The sequence below is a fragment of the Acanthaster planci genome, linkage group LG19, assembly GCF_054643075.1.
Source record: "Acanthaster planci isolate LZ-2023a linkage group LG19, COTS_SCS, whole genome shotgun sequence".
Lineage (NCBI taxonomy): Eukaryota > Metazoa > Echinodermata > Asteroidea > Valvatida > Acanthasteridae > Acanthaster > Acanthaster planci.
In genome coordinates, this window is record NC_141795.1 from 12,466,403 (window position 1) to 12,480,758 (window position 14,356).

The 14,356-nt window shown below is 39.9% G+C and overlaps 1 protein-coding gene across 5 annotated transcripts in view; it reads left to right on the top strand.

The window, feature by feature from the left end:
* LOC110982961 (apolipoprotein(a)-like) overlaps positions 1-14,356 on the top strand; it is a 40,690-nt gene continuing 26,334 nt past the window's right edge. The window contains exons 1-7 of one of the 5 annotated variants that reach the window (XM_087130018.1): positions 1-543; positions 6,212-6,293; positions 7,624-7,788; positions 9,400-9,433; positions 10,072-10,206; positions 11,188-11,402; positions 12,916-13,011. In XM_087130018.1, the coding sequence (XP_086986144.1) occupies positions 484-543; positions 6,212-6,293; positions 7,624-7,788; positions 9,400-9,433; positions 10,072-10,206; positions 11,188-11,402; positions 12,916-13,011 (787 nt within the window). In that variant the 5' untranslated portion in view covers positions 1-483. The remainder of the gene's footprint in view (positions 544-6,211; positions 6,294-7,623; positions 7,789-9,399; positions 9,434-10,071; positions 10,207-11,187; positions 11,403-12,915; positions 13,012-14,356) is intronic. The other 4 variants (XM_087130019.1, XM_087130020.1, XM_022241816.2 and 1 more) reach the window with 4 other exon arrangements.

Below are 14,356 nucleotides of genomic sequence, written 5' to 3' on the forward strand. Positions count from 1 at the left end.
CCTTTGCTGGTTACCGCTGAACCGACACCAGTTCCTCGCGGGAAGTCAATTGTTCTCAGTTAATTTAAACATCTTCCCTTCAACCCCTTCCAAGTCCCACCCCCCTCACTTTCCTGGTACCATGCTGGTTCAGTACACCCGTCTACACTGCACGCGACACCCACAAGGCAGCAGTAATTAGCGTCATCAGCAACGGGGACCCTTATTCGCTGAAGGAGGAAGTCCCAACCACCCACGCGAGCGTATTTGACCTCCTACAAAAAGAGTTGCCAAGCTCGAAAGGTGACCTATTGACGGCAAGAGGAGCTCGGAGTGAGTGCAGCCTGCTCAAAAGTTACGGGTACTCACAGCTTCTACTATTTACCAGTGCAGATTGTAGCCTTAAAGTGAACAGGTTGCTGCCAACGGACTAAAGGCCCTAACCACCGGTGTCCGCTGTCATCCAAGTTTTGCTGGAGAGATTTTTCACAGGGGCCCGCCAGTATGCGCACAATACATCTGCTTGGACTTACCATTGTCATAACATTGTTTCTTTTAACAGAGGTAAGCCTCTCAATCTAAAACTAATTAATAAATGGAATATGACTTGGAGTTCTCTTATAGAACTTAACTCAAACTGTTCTCTTATCTAATAACTAAACTTCTTTTCCTTTTGGGCAATTTCAGATCATGAAACTTTGGTTTGAGATCGGTAGATGCAAATACATATGCACATTGAATTACATGACGTGAATCTGGCTGTTTCATGCTGTATGTACGTTACCCGCCATGCCCGCCGAGCTAGTACTATAGGCCCTATATAGCTGACAGAAGTTGTCAATCATACTTGATTGTTATATATAGGCCTAATGTAAATATTCGCAGTTTGGTGGGGTCAGCCATCGGTAATAATAGTAGTTCTTGGCAACGGGTTTCATAAAATAAAACATTATTTCCCTTCAGGAGGAAGATGGTAACCATAGTAAATCATCATTATGACATCCAACATAGTTTCGAGGCCAAACCAAGAATTCCTCGTGCTAAGTTAAGGAGTACGCTATTTACGAGACTAGAGCTTGCAAAGATGTACACTCTCCAATATTCTAATTCCTACGAATGGTAAAAAAAACATTGTATTTTGTGCAGTGCCTTGCAGAATTACAAATAGTATACCGATTGTTCGTGCACAGTTGTATTTGCATCGGGCATAATACACGACAGACTAGTAATACATGTAGTTGCAGGAACAACCACATTGGTATAACTGAGGGGGACAGACACCCCAGGCCTGTGCCGCCCCCCCCCTCAGAAAATAAAGGAAAAATCTGCTGGTGGTCAGTGTTTTTAACAGTGACCGAAACTACTTAGTGCTTCACATCAGAAAACGAAGTCCCTAAGTGCCCCCAACAGAATGTACCCCAGTTAGGCCTACGCCGCAGAAAAATCATAAGTTTGCTTCGGCGTCTCATCGAAAAAAAAATCGACCATGACCTGAAGAGTGTGGAGTCAATCCGGAATCACTGATGTCATAATATTACCGGTTTTAGGGATGGGACACCGGGAGTACAATGAATCGGTCACATCCGGCCCGCTGCACATGGCTCACGTGTATAGCAACACAACATCCCTAATCCCCATTTCTTGAACCGCATACAATGTAGTTCTAGCCAATAATCCCTGTCTGAATCCGACTTGGTACACATCTTCCACGATCTGGGGAAAAAAATTAAATGGGTGATAAAGAACTTGCTAAACGACGTTTTTCTGCGTCCCGAAACAAAAAAAATGAATTTCTCAAGAAAATTGTGCTTCGGCAGGTAACTAAAAAAAGTAACTTAGTAATTTTTACATGTTCTGTAAACAAAGGAGCCAATCGGGCGGGGCAGGATTTTAATCAAGACATTGTCAGACCTGCCAACCTTGCCGTACTCTTTCGTGAGGTCAGGCATTACCGGTATTTAAATGAGCCTTCAGTTGATTGAAAATTTTAATCTATTGTGTGGTAATGCCTGATGTGAGGAAGGAGTACGGCATGTTGGCAGGTCTGCATTGTAATGCATGCACTTTCTTTTTTGTGATACACGCACGGACCTTTGCTTTCATGCGTTCAGGCCCACGGTGAGTGAGACTGTACTGGTTGCTGTCCCTTGGAGACATTTTCATTGCGTGGGGTCTTTCAGCTTCATCAACCCCCATCATCCATGCTGGGTCCGTGCACTCAGGTTGCTGGCACTTGAGCCCTGAAAATAAATAGTTACAACGACTGTTAACAGAAAGTTAAGTCATGTTTATTGGTTAGGACCTTTGTTTACAGCTCCCTATATGGCTCGGAGGCTTACTGGGGGCCAACTGGGGACTTAGGCCTACTTAAAGCAAAGCTGAGGTAACACCGCTTTGAAACCGCCGAGGTTTCACAGGGGTTCCTTGTTCCATGGTTTATTCTAGATCAACATCGAGAAAGAACTTGGGAACGAATTGCACGAGGTGAAAACTGAGAGTCTGCCCTCGGAGGCTTTGGTTACAACACTGACCCTCTATATACTAAGTAAAAGGTCCGTGGTTACAAGGATAATAGCAAAAGAACACGTCCCAAATTGGCATTTTAACGAGGCGGCGCTTAATTTGTTGGGTCTTTGGCGCAGTAGCGTAACTTTTCTTATGTCAAATTTTATTGTGCTCATTGTGCACACCCAGGATTTGTCCTAAAGGTAGGGGGCCTCGGACTTGAATTTACTGCCCCCCCCAAAAAAACCACCTCATGATGCTCAAGCCCCCGCCCCCGGTTGCGCCACAGAGCTTTAGGATTGTGATGCACAGCTATAATACTATTAATAGCTAGTAGTTGAAGATGTATAGGTGTGTATCGTATCTTCCTTTTTCAGAAAATAAAATATCAAAAGGAAAAATTCTTGGAGGACTCAAGCCCCCGAACACCCCCTCCCCTTGGGTGCACTGTACTGGTCTGCAAATTGCGCAAGAAATTATGGGGTGTAATAAGCGCTAATTTTAGTTGCGTAAGTTGTGCGGAACAAATCGAATATGAATGAGTTGACTATCGGTTTACTTAAGCAGGCTCATCATGAGAAAATTTCGTACACATTTGTTTTTTGTAGGTTGGCCTAATGAAACCCTTTTTGGCTGTGAGAGACGATTTTCAAAGAGTTCTGCTTGGTTCCGACAAAGGCGGAACTTTGTTCAAACTGACAGGCAAAACTAATTTCACGAGAAATTTAACGACTTCTGTAGTAACACAAAGGAACAAGCGTCGTTAAAGCTGTGATTGTATTGTGAAACGTTGCGCAGGTACACTGAGGTAAGCAACTGATTTTATGCCGGAAACACACCCTCACACATTGCACAGCTCTTGCAAGTTGTGCCGTCCAGCCTCTGTGGTATGAGGCTTACGCCGCAGGTTCTAATCAAAGGGTTTCATGAAATCAGCTGACATTTAGAAAAGATGCGACTCTAAACATTGGTTTCATATCCTGGTTTGATGCACCGGCATTTAAACACCGGTACATGAAGAGCAGAATGGATCGATTTTGAGCAGTGACTTCCGATGCCATTGCAGGATCCAAGAATAAAGTTGTGGTTTGGAAAAAGGCCCGCGCTTGCTGCATTTGCCCTCGCGAAATGGCTCTTTTTTAGTCTGGCGCCCAAAATACTGCTTATAGGACGCTGGCAAATTACTTGTGGAGTCGAGGTGTCACTTGAGTCAGGCGGTATTTTTAACATGAAGTGCAGCTGGTCAGTGATCGCTAAGGATGCAGACAGCAACAGAGAAGATAAAATTTTAGGTATATTTATTTGACTTTGACGTATCTGCCCGTCATTTCTCCACTCTTTTTAAGGGAACAAGTGATGTAAACATGGGCTGTGTTTAACTGGAAAGAGTTCCGTGTACGGACGCCGCTGGACACCCTGTGCACAAAACCCTACGAGACTGGTCTATAAACACCACGCAGCTAGGCCTACATGCAAACTTAATAAGTGTTCTCTGTTAAGGCATGGGAAATTATAAATTTGGGGAAGGGAGAGCTTCATTTTAACTGTTGAATTCACCTTGGGAGATCACTGTGACGTCATGCTCAATAACTGAAGGGTAAATGTAAAAAACGGCTACGGTTTTGAGTTTTGAGGGGAAACTGTACGTGATATAACATGTGCCACATGGTGGATTCAAATTTGCATGGTTAGTTTATCTCTAATCGGTAAGAAAGTCAAATTTTCTCACAATTTACAATTTGAAATTTCCCAAAAATAGGGTTAGCGCAATAAAGACAGTGTTGCCTTTGTTTTTTTGGGGGGACTTACCAGTTTTGCAAGATTGAAATCTCAGAAAAGGGGTCCCCAAGTATACAATCAAAGTAGGCCTAAATGACTTTGTATTTTCCCTCGTAAATTGAACTTTTCTGGACATATTTTTGCTTTCTGACGGCTGATAGATCATTGTAGGAAATAATCAGTGGTGTTCGTATATGGAACTCCTTCCTTTTCACTTTACCACTTTCACTGGTTTTCACCACAAGACATGCCAGAACAGTACGACAACTTGTGACTGTAAACTGGTAGCAACAACTTTACTATATAAAAATGGCGGCGGTGTGAAGTTATTTACTTACTCCTCACTTGACGTCTGACTATCAATGTTGAGCAAATACATGTAACTGTTTGATATGTTCAAAATTGTTTGACATTCAGGATGCACACCCCTAAAAGTGATGGTGTGCAAAAAGAACCAAAAAAACTGTGCCATCTACATTTCAGGGCTTGTTTGACCCTAAAGAATCCCATTCCTCGGGTTGCAAGATACTGTTGCTGATCGAGGAGAACGGTGACATCAGATTCAATGTAATCTCAAGGCAGGGCATGGGGTTCGGGTATTTTGTTTCAATTTGAGAAAACTATGGTGCGATGCATTCACTTTCTTACTCTGGTTTGCAAGCGAAGAACTCCAACAAGACTTTCTTTAAAGCCATTTCGACTGTGGAAAACCACCTTGCCCTGGTTGAAAGGGAGGCAGTGGGGTCACTTAAGTGTACAGAAGCACTTTGAAAAAAACAGAAGTTTAGAGCTGGGCGTGGGATTGATGTACAGGTATATTATTTCGGTGGACTGAAAAAGTTTTGATGAAAATGGCAAGTATATGTATATAAAACTAACCTTTATGTTTCCTGTAATAATTACACTGCAATAAAAATCGTTGCTAACATTTCAGGGCTTGTTTGACCCCAGAAAACTTGTTACCCTTGATTGCCTCTGGGGAGAGAGTTGTTTATGTGTACATCATTGTGAAGTGGCAAGTAAAATGGGGTACATGTGAGTGGATGTGCATGGTTGCAGAGTGTGTTTTTTGGTCCCTTTTGCACTCCATCGCTTTTAGGGATACATGTGCATCCTGAATGTTAAACGGTTAATTATTCAGCGTTTGAATATCAAAAAGTTTCTTGTTCAACATTGACTGTGGAATGTCAAACGAAGAACTACATGTAACTTTACATCAGTAAAAATGACAACCATTCTATGGCAACTGAGAATATTGGGCCAAATATTTGATTTCTTGGTTGTTATAATACTAACTTACCAAAACAGGGTAATGAAAATGAAGGTTAAGTTTACTGCAAAAAAATGGGGGGGGCTGAGAGAAAATCGGGTGCATCAGAAATTGGCATTGTGTGAAAGAAGAAACAAGAAGGCCCCTTTGTAAAGATTGTGCATTTTTATAAGATGGCGGATGAACATTCATGACTCTGTCATCTCAAGAAAAAGTATACAAGAATGTTGCCTCCTGCCTCCTTTGTTTTTTCCATCATGTTACATCATGGTAATTCATGGAGGAAATGCTGATAAGACATGAATCTGGGACTGAGACAACTTTCCAATTTTGTTAGGAAATTATGCTTAGAAAATTTAGTTGACTTCTCATACTAGACTTGGTACACAACTGCTTCAGTGGAGTCATAAAAATTCTTTCCAAAAGATGGCCCTATTGAAGGGTTTGAACATGCTTACACATCTGTATATTTAATTAGAAACAAACTGTCAAAATATGTTGCAAATTAAAGCTGCATTTTTAATTGGTTATGTGAGGGAAATGGAATAATGGATTTATAAGGTCCAGAAGCAAAATCTTATTCTTTGACTGCTATATCTTGTTAGTGCGGTGATGTATCAGTGGGGAAAAAAGGGTAATTCTGAAGTGCATGTTTCTCATTTCTTGATGGAAACACAGGTTGATCATGTCATCAGTAAAGATCTGGGACTCAGATCACGAAGCAAGATAAAAGAGAAGAAATTACACGCCCCCAAAAGAGGTATGGTGTACCCTCATCAGCTAGGTACATGTACTCTGTGTGGCAGGCAGGTTTGGGTGCAGCTCCTGGATGAGGTGTTATGGCAAACACTGTACTTACATGTACCTTGTCTTACTACTGACCATTGCAATGTTTAGATTAAGTCCATCTCATTCAAGCCATTTTATTTGAATGAAATCTGGTACACTGAGTTGTCTAATTGCACATTAACATGATTTGAATTCCCCAGACTGAAGACACTGTTGCTATACCTTATGATTTGTGGCAAACTTTTACAGAGCGCCTGGTATTTGTGGAATGGACTGGTTCCTTTGCACCCTTCATATCCATTGAAAACAGTATATTGGTCCAAGGCCTTTCTTATGTAACTAAGCAAAAAGCTTGCCTCGAATCATGAGGTATAGCAACAGCATCTTTAGTTAGGGAGAAGTCAAACTGTTATGTTCATGTGAATTTGAAGAGTGCGACAGATTTTATTCAAATTTAACTTGCAAAAGACTTATCCCCAAGTTGAGGTATTAACTGTGACGAAGACATTCCTGTGGCATTCTTCCCAGATTGCTTGTGAATGAACTTAACTACTAGAGAAAAATATCACAGTGTTGTAGAACACTGTGATATTCTTTCTCCAGAGGATTTTCTTGCTGAAATATTTTTGAAAGATGATATAAGGTCTTAGTTACTCTGTCGTCTGATTCCAAATGATAACTAAGACCAAGCTTGGTGACAGAAATGCAATGATGCTGCATGAACTCGTGATAATGCTGATTTTGAGGGCTTTTCACAGTATTTTTGTCTATTAGCCCTGACATGAACACAAATGATGAACACACATGACACAGGTCTACCTTGAACGGACCTTGGCTGACAAGGCCGATATACCTAGATGATTTTCTAGTTTCTGCATCAGTAGACTCAAACCTTGGTGAATGGCAGATTGATCTGGGTGACACTGTGCATTCTTGACACTGAAAGGGGTAAAGTCATTAAAATCTCAGGACAACCCAGTTCAGTGCAGGAATTCTGAAAAACTAACCGTGATGGGGTCCCTTGCTTGAGACAATTAGGCTCAAGTTGTCATTGTTTTTGGTTCATTATTATCGGTTAGATGTTGCCGGTGATCATTTTATTAAAAACAAATCATTACCCCCCTTCCCCTAAACACACAACCACACCCTCCATCTTCACTACCTGCATTGTGAGGACAGCATTTATTCTCATATCCACACAAGAAATAGCAAGCTTGTACACAAGTTGTTGATGGCCTCGAGCACTATATTTTTCTTATGGCTTTAAGTCCTTTTTGTAATTTCGTGGCACATACATGTAGTGGACAAGACGTTGTACATCAGAGACAGAGAGAAGAGGGATGCTAGCAATAGCAATGAAGACGATGATGGGGAAAGACTGTCTGGTGTAGAAGGCTACTTACAGCAGTATGGGAAACCAAGAGTGCCAAACACCAATAAAAACACAGGAGGTAATGGAGAAACAAGTGAGCCCTCTTTGATTAGCGGTGATGGTTTTCCACACTCATTTATCCATTCCCTTTTTCAGGGTCAGTTCAAGGCAATATGTTTGCATTCATGAAGCAAGAATTGTTTCTGATGTCATAATCACAAATTGAATCAATGCTTGTGTAAACAATGAAGGTGCACCAAAACACTTGACCAGTGATGACCAACTGAAACAGTTTCAACTGGCAGAAAGAACACACTCCCATTTAGAAACAGTTTTTTTCTAACTCTAACAAGATGTGGATTTTTGCACAAAAGAAAGGGTTTATAGTGGAAAAAAAGGGAGGAACAAGTCCCCTTGGGACTGACACGATCATCTAAAAGTGCACAAGCGTATGGGATGTAACTTCAGATGGGCATTTGGTGTTCAGCTTTTCTTTTTTGTCTCTAGGTAGTGGGTTTGTATGTGGCACAAACACAGTAAAGGGAGCTTGTACATTACTGGTACCATGCATCATGCTAACAGTGGTAACCTGATAATTTAAATGTTTTTGCCAAGTCTCAACCACTCTTCAACTAGGTTCTTCATGTGTACCGGCATGGAAAAAACCTACCGCCTTTTGGACCCTTTTAGTGAAAAGAAACACTTATATCTTGTTTTTATTGTTGAAACACATAGTAATGCGCATGAAGACAAGTTGAGCTGAATGTCCACTGCATATTTCCGTTAAAGTTGAGGCACACGCACATTTTTCGCAAGTCACAAGTTCTGTTTATTGAAGCATGTGACAGATACAACCCCTGGCCACAAATATGATGTCACTGTTGTAATGGCTTCTAATTTCTCATCACCAAATTAGTGTATGAATAAATTCAATGAAGAAACAAGGAATTAGTTGAAAGGACGAGTGAAACAGACAGTGAAAAGAAGTGGTATGGAAGTAGTATACAAATATTGACTGCTTTGAGTGGTATAGTAAAGCCAGCCTACCGAGGTGATCCATGGAATATTCTATTTTCCCGAGGAGAAGTGGAGGGGAAATAGAATGCTTCATGGAACACCAAGGATTAAAGCAAGCAATATTTGTTTTATAACATCTCATCCACAGATTCTGCACATTTTAAGATAAAAAACAATAGTAAAACACCAAAGAGCATTTCGTTTGTGTTCCATTTAACAAATTGTGTGTTAGAGTGGGTGTGCGGACAACATAAACTACATGACATACCAGTCCTGACTATTTGCATCTTCATCCTTATAATCTATCCAATTTGTAGCTAGTACTTACGGTAGCCTGGCTCAACGGGTTGGAGTGTGACAGATAAACAGGATAAGGGTTTATGCTTTGAGCTGAAATACAGGCCTGGGTACTATTCATGGTTTCGTTGCTATGTATATAATTCTTTGGTTGCCATGGGTATAGTTCTTTTTCAGAGCAAGGCTGCATGTGTATAGTCTTTTTTGGAGTGGTGATACAAAAAAGTTGCCACATGACGCACTTTTAGCCAATCAAGATACAGAATCTGTGGGTGAGGTGTTCTTAAAGGAAATACAAGTGAGTAACATAGATTGTATGAGAGTGCTAGTTATAAATCATGATTTGTTGAAACTTTTTTCTTCTTTCTTTTTTTCATTTGGTTGACATCAGGGTCACCAGCAGTGGAAACAGAATACAGCATCAGGTTAATAAGTATATTGCGTTGTTGTCTTTGCCAACATAAATGTACATGTAGTTGTGAACTAGAACGCGATTTTCAAGTACAAAATACTGGCATTTCTCACCTTTACTAACTCTGATCCTTCCAAATTCCCTTGGTGCAATAACCTGTGGCATACAGTTTGGTACTGAAGAACAGAACAGCATGCCTTATGTGAAAAGCTGGGTTCAACAGTTCTGAATCCATCAACTTAAATGAAGCCAGGTTTCAGACAGAAACTTCTGGGTCAAATGATGTGAGAAACTCAAGTCAGTGCACACTTGTACTTGAAGTTTGTTTAAAATATTGGATAACTGAACAAAAAGGGTTTTATTGCAAATCTTACACTTCTTTACCATTCATTTAACATATGTACACCCGGCTTCTGGGAGAAGACATGGAAGAAATATTCAGTTTTTGAGATGAGAGAAAAACTCCAGTTAGCATATAGGGACTGAAAATTCAATTTGCATTTTGACCAAGGTGGAATTCAAATCTGGGTCACACTCCCAAAGTCAAATAATTGAAGTTATTATTTGTATTCAGAGCAGTCATAGGTTTCCACAGTGGGAGATTTCCTTTCTCCGCATCTCAACACTCCAGAGTTTCTGTTCCTTTTCCAGACTTGTCGATGGTGGGACCGAATATGAAGGAAGAGTTGAGGTCAAAAGAGATGCCAACAGCAGATGGGGGCTTGTGTGTGATGATTACTGGGGGATGGAAGATGCAAGAGTTGTTTGTAGACAACTTGGCTATGGGTAAGGCCTATGTGTTGCTTACTGAGCCTATGTTAGGGACTCAAAGATATATTACGTGGCCAATTCAGATGCCCAATTCGGTTCTTAAAGGTAGTATACACCATTCTCATTTGCTGTAATTTTCAGAATTTGCCATTTTGTGGCTTTGTTATTATCTTTGGGTATCATTCCATTCATTTCAATTGGTGCGTTCACTGCTTTAAGAAATATCAAGGACAATGGCAGATGTAACACCAAAAGCAAAGCTCATGTAATTTGCCTTGCAAAAAGTCCATTTGTTCCTGAGTACCTACATAATGTACAGGCTAGGTGTATATGCAGATCAAAGCTCATAGATGGCCCCCCTCCCAAAATAGCATTTTTTTCATGACTTGGAGTAAAGGTCGACAAATTTACTTTCAAGTTTATGTCTCTTCCTTCAACAATGATACACTTCTATTATTAAACTTTACTGTAAAATATCATTTTTTTAAAGGTAATTTAGCAGTCCTTTTTTTTCAAGATTGGCGTATACTACTTTTAAAAGTTTTACAATCAGAAACCTTGCAAATCCTGACATAGGGAAACATGGTCTCAACTGAATAATCTCTGATAAAAATTACAAAAGCTGCTCTCTTTGGACAATATCTTTCCATCAAATTATGGTTGATAATATTTTTCATAACCATGTAGTCTAAAGAAGTTTCAGTAAAAAGCACAATAAAACCCTTACTTTTGGTTTTAAGATTTTGGAGGAAATTATGTTTCCATGATTGATGTGTATATGCAAAACTTACATAAAAAGTACCCCCAGTGTTAATGGCAGTATTGAAGTCACATCACAAGACCAGTCACAAGTGTTACGGTTACTAGTGGCAAAGAAATGATTTGTTGCAATTAATTTGCAACAAACATTTTCCATTTCTCAGAGATGGCGCAGAGATGGGGGGTCCCTGTGACAACCTGTCTCCTCTTAACGTACAATATTGTAACATTTTTCAGGGAACCTGTTGAAGCTGTGTCCAATGCTTTCAGTCGTTTTGGGGGTAACCCCGGCAAGAAACAGTTCCTGATGGATGACATCCAATGTCAAGGATCAGAGGATGCCCTGCAGCTGTGTCAGTTTGACGGCTGGGGGATCTCCAACTGTATTGTTGAGAGGGAGGCTGCTGGTATCGTCTGCAGCCCACCAAGTATGGACCCAGACTCTAATCCAGGTAATAGCCTCAATATTCAAACGTTTGTTAAAAGCTCCAGTGGTGCTGTGTAGGGGTGTGTATGTGTGTGGCTTTACTTTTGAATTGAATTGCAAAGTTATAGCAATGACATCAGGCAGTAGTCAATGGCTCATGTTAGTTACTGGATGAGACTTATGTTGTCCAATTCACATGCCAATCACTGTTGCCTTAATGTAGGGTGTATGCACTTTGCCAAGTATCCCAAAAGTCCTATTTTATATTTTGCTCTTTTAAAGGTCTGTCTTTAGAGAGTGACAAAATTGCAACTGATGTCTCTTGTGGCATTTAAATTTCAAGCTGAAAATTGTGTTTTGCACTTAACTTTTTTTCAAATCTCAGTAGGGCTGTGCCAAATATTTGAATACTTGATCGATTGTAGAATATTCTGAGTTTGAATATTCAAATGCAAAATTCATGAAAAGGAAGGGAGAATTTTCTTTTGTTTTAAATGAGAAAGATTGCACCATGGAGGCTTGTTTCATGCAGATTCTAATAAAAAGCAACAGAAATCTTACGACGACTCAAAAAGTAAATTATTCATTAGCCCTAACTGTCCCAAATCCTCTCATTTCAGTATTATTTTACATACACCTTGGGGGATTAATGCTAAAAATTTAAAAGGAATAGAAATTTTCAACAGAGCAAGAAGCATTGTTCATCTCTTAAATCTTCCTAAATTGTGGCTGGAGATACTCCTAGACATGAGAGGCAATTATAGTGATTATAAAGTACAATTGTGTGCATTATTGCAACTGATTTTGTATATAGTTTAATCATGAACAATCTGCCAGTTGGTAAGACTGAATATTCGGATATTTGATCGAACTGAAGGTCAAATCTTCCAATAGTGAATTGTTGGAATTGACCCAGCCCTAAATCTTAGCCTTGTTTCTAACACCAGCTCGGGTGTCAGATTTTAATGTGGACCCAGTCTTCAGTTTGAGACCCTTCATGCTGTAAGCACTATACGCTACTGTACAAGTATCCATTTGGCTAATACGAGGGGAAGGTTTGGTTCCCACAGACAGTAAATTGTTGAAACTGGTCCTGTTGCTTAAGATGAAGCCATAGAGACTGAGCCAAGATGTGGGACAAAAAGCGATAGTTTGAATAGCCAGTGTTTGTTGTTAAATGTGTAATATATTTGGATACTCCGCTTGCTGTGCCAGAAACAGAATTATTGTTGGCCTACTTGGGAAGTGCTGGTCACCTCATCAATATGTGGCCTGCAAGTAATGCTGCATCAAATACATGTATGAAGCCATTTAAAGTGTCATTGGGATTTGACTCATGGGAAGACCAAAGTTTCAATTTGGAACTGCCTGATGTTTAATATCACTACGTACATCTAACAAAAGAAGTACAGTGCAGTAACAATGGACGGTCATTGTTAGTGCACTGAGTTTCTTTTGTTAGATGTTTGTAGTGTATATGAGCCCCCACAGCCTCCTCCCCAGTCTGTTGTGTATTCTAGCCCATTGATCCCTTCCAGTAGGCAAAGTTGCTGAAATCAGTACAGGGAAAGAGGTTGGCGTCTCAGACATATCAGACTGGCTTCAGCCCATTGTACGATCCATGAGTCCGCAAGGTAATTGTAATATCATCTGTTTGGTTCCAAGAAATATTTTGCTTAGGTTGTGCTCATCTGCATGGCTTGACTCTTCTTAAGCCGTACTCTGAGAGCTTGAAGTGAAGCTTTGCCCTGTCTCCTGGGTTTTGAGCAACAACTGGATCATAGTCGGCATGGGAGGGAATCCGACTTGAATCAAACAAAAGAAATTGCACTGAAATTCTTTTAAGTTTAAATGTGCTCAACTTTTACAAGTACGGTGTATGTGTAGCAAAACCTCGCCATGATATCATTTATTTGCAGTTCCATGAGCCTTTTTTTAGCCATAAACTCACACCAAAGATGCTTCTCTGTCTTGTTTTTACCAATGAATATAGTACAAACAGAATGTGTTGGTAACTTCAAGCCTAAAGGCATTTTCACTTGGCTCCATAAATCCTCAAAAATCTAACATGCAGGAACCTCATGCTTCATTCTCCACACTGTCTTTCAGGCAGCCTTAACTTCTGTATAAATTAATGTAGACTGAACTCTGCCTCTGTGCATCAAAAATCTTTCTAAAACTCCTAGTGGATTTGAAGGAGCAAGGAGTGCTTTGTTTGGAAATTGGAGTTTTACTTTATGTTGTCAGTGTCACTTTTTCCAAAGAATAAGAGCTTACATGTATTACAAAAATGAACCCAAACATATCAACAAATTCAGTTATTCATTGTTTTTTGGGTGATGTTCTACCCAAACTTACTACTGATTTTACAAATACATGTGTGATTGTTGGGAGTAAATTAGGGGCCTTTTTGGTTGATCTAAATTATGTGAAATGGGTTTGTATACTGATTTTTTTTGAGAGAGAGAGACTATGATGCAAAAGGTTTAATTGTCTCCAAGAAATTTGAAAATTTGCTTGGCAGGGAGATCAAACAATTTGATTCCTTTTTTCTTGGTCAGATTATATGTGAATAATGCAAGTACATGTACATATACCAGTAGTTCAAGAATGTCTCTGAGATTTTTTTTTTAATTTGTATGACACGTTAACGAAATGGTTGACATCCCCATAGCAATTGAAGATTTTTTGCTGAAGGATATGTTTGTGGAATTTTTAGTGCGCACAGTTAAAGTTGAAATTTTGAAAAAAGATTCAGGGGTGTACTGCCGGGTACTTATGAGGCATCCAAGTACATTTCTGCTTGTGTGTTCTGCACATAAGCATCACATGTAAATGCTGAATTGCAGGATGTTACATACAAGATGTTGACCATGATGAAGTGCCTCTGTGTATCTTTCTTGACCTAAGCATGATTTGGGAATATTCTGCATTGAACAATTTTGCTTTGGTCTGGAGGTAGCCTACCTCTGTCCTTAA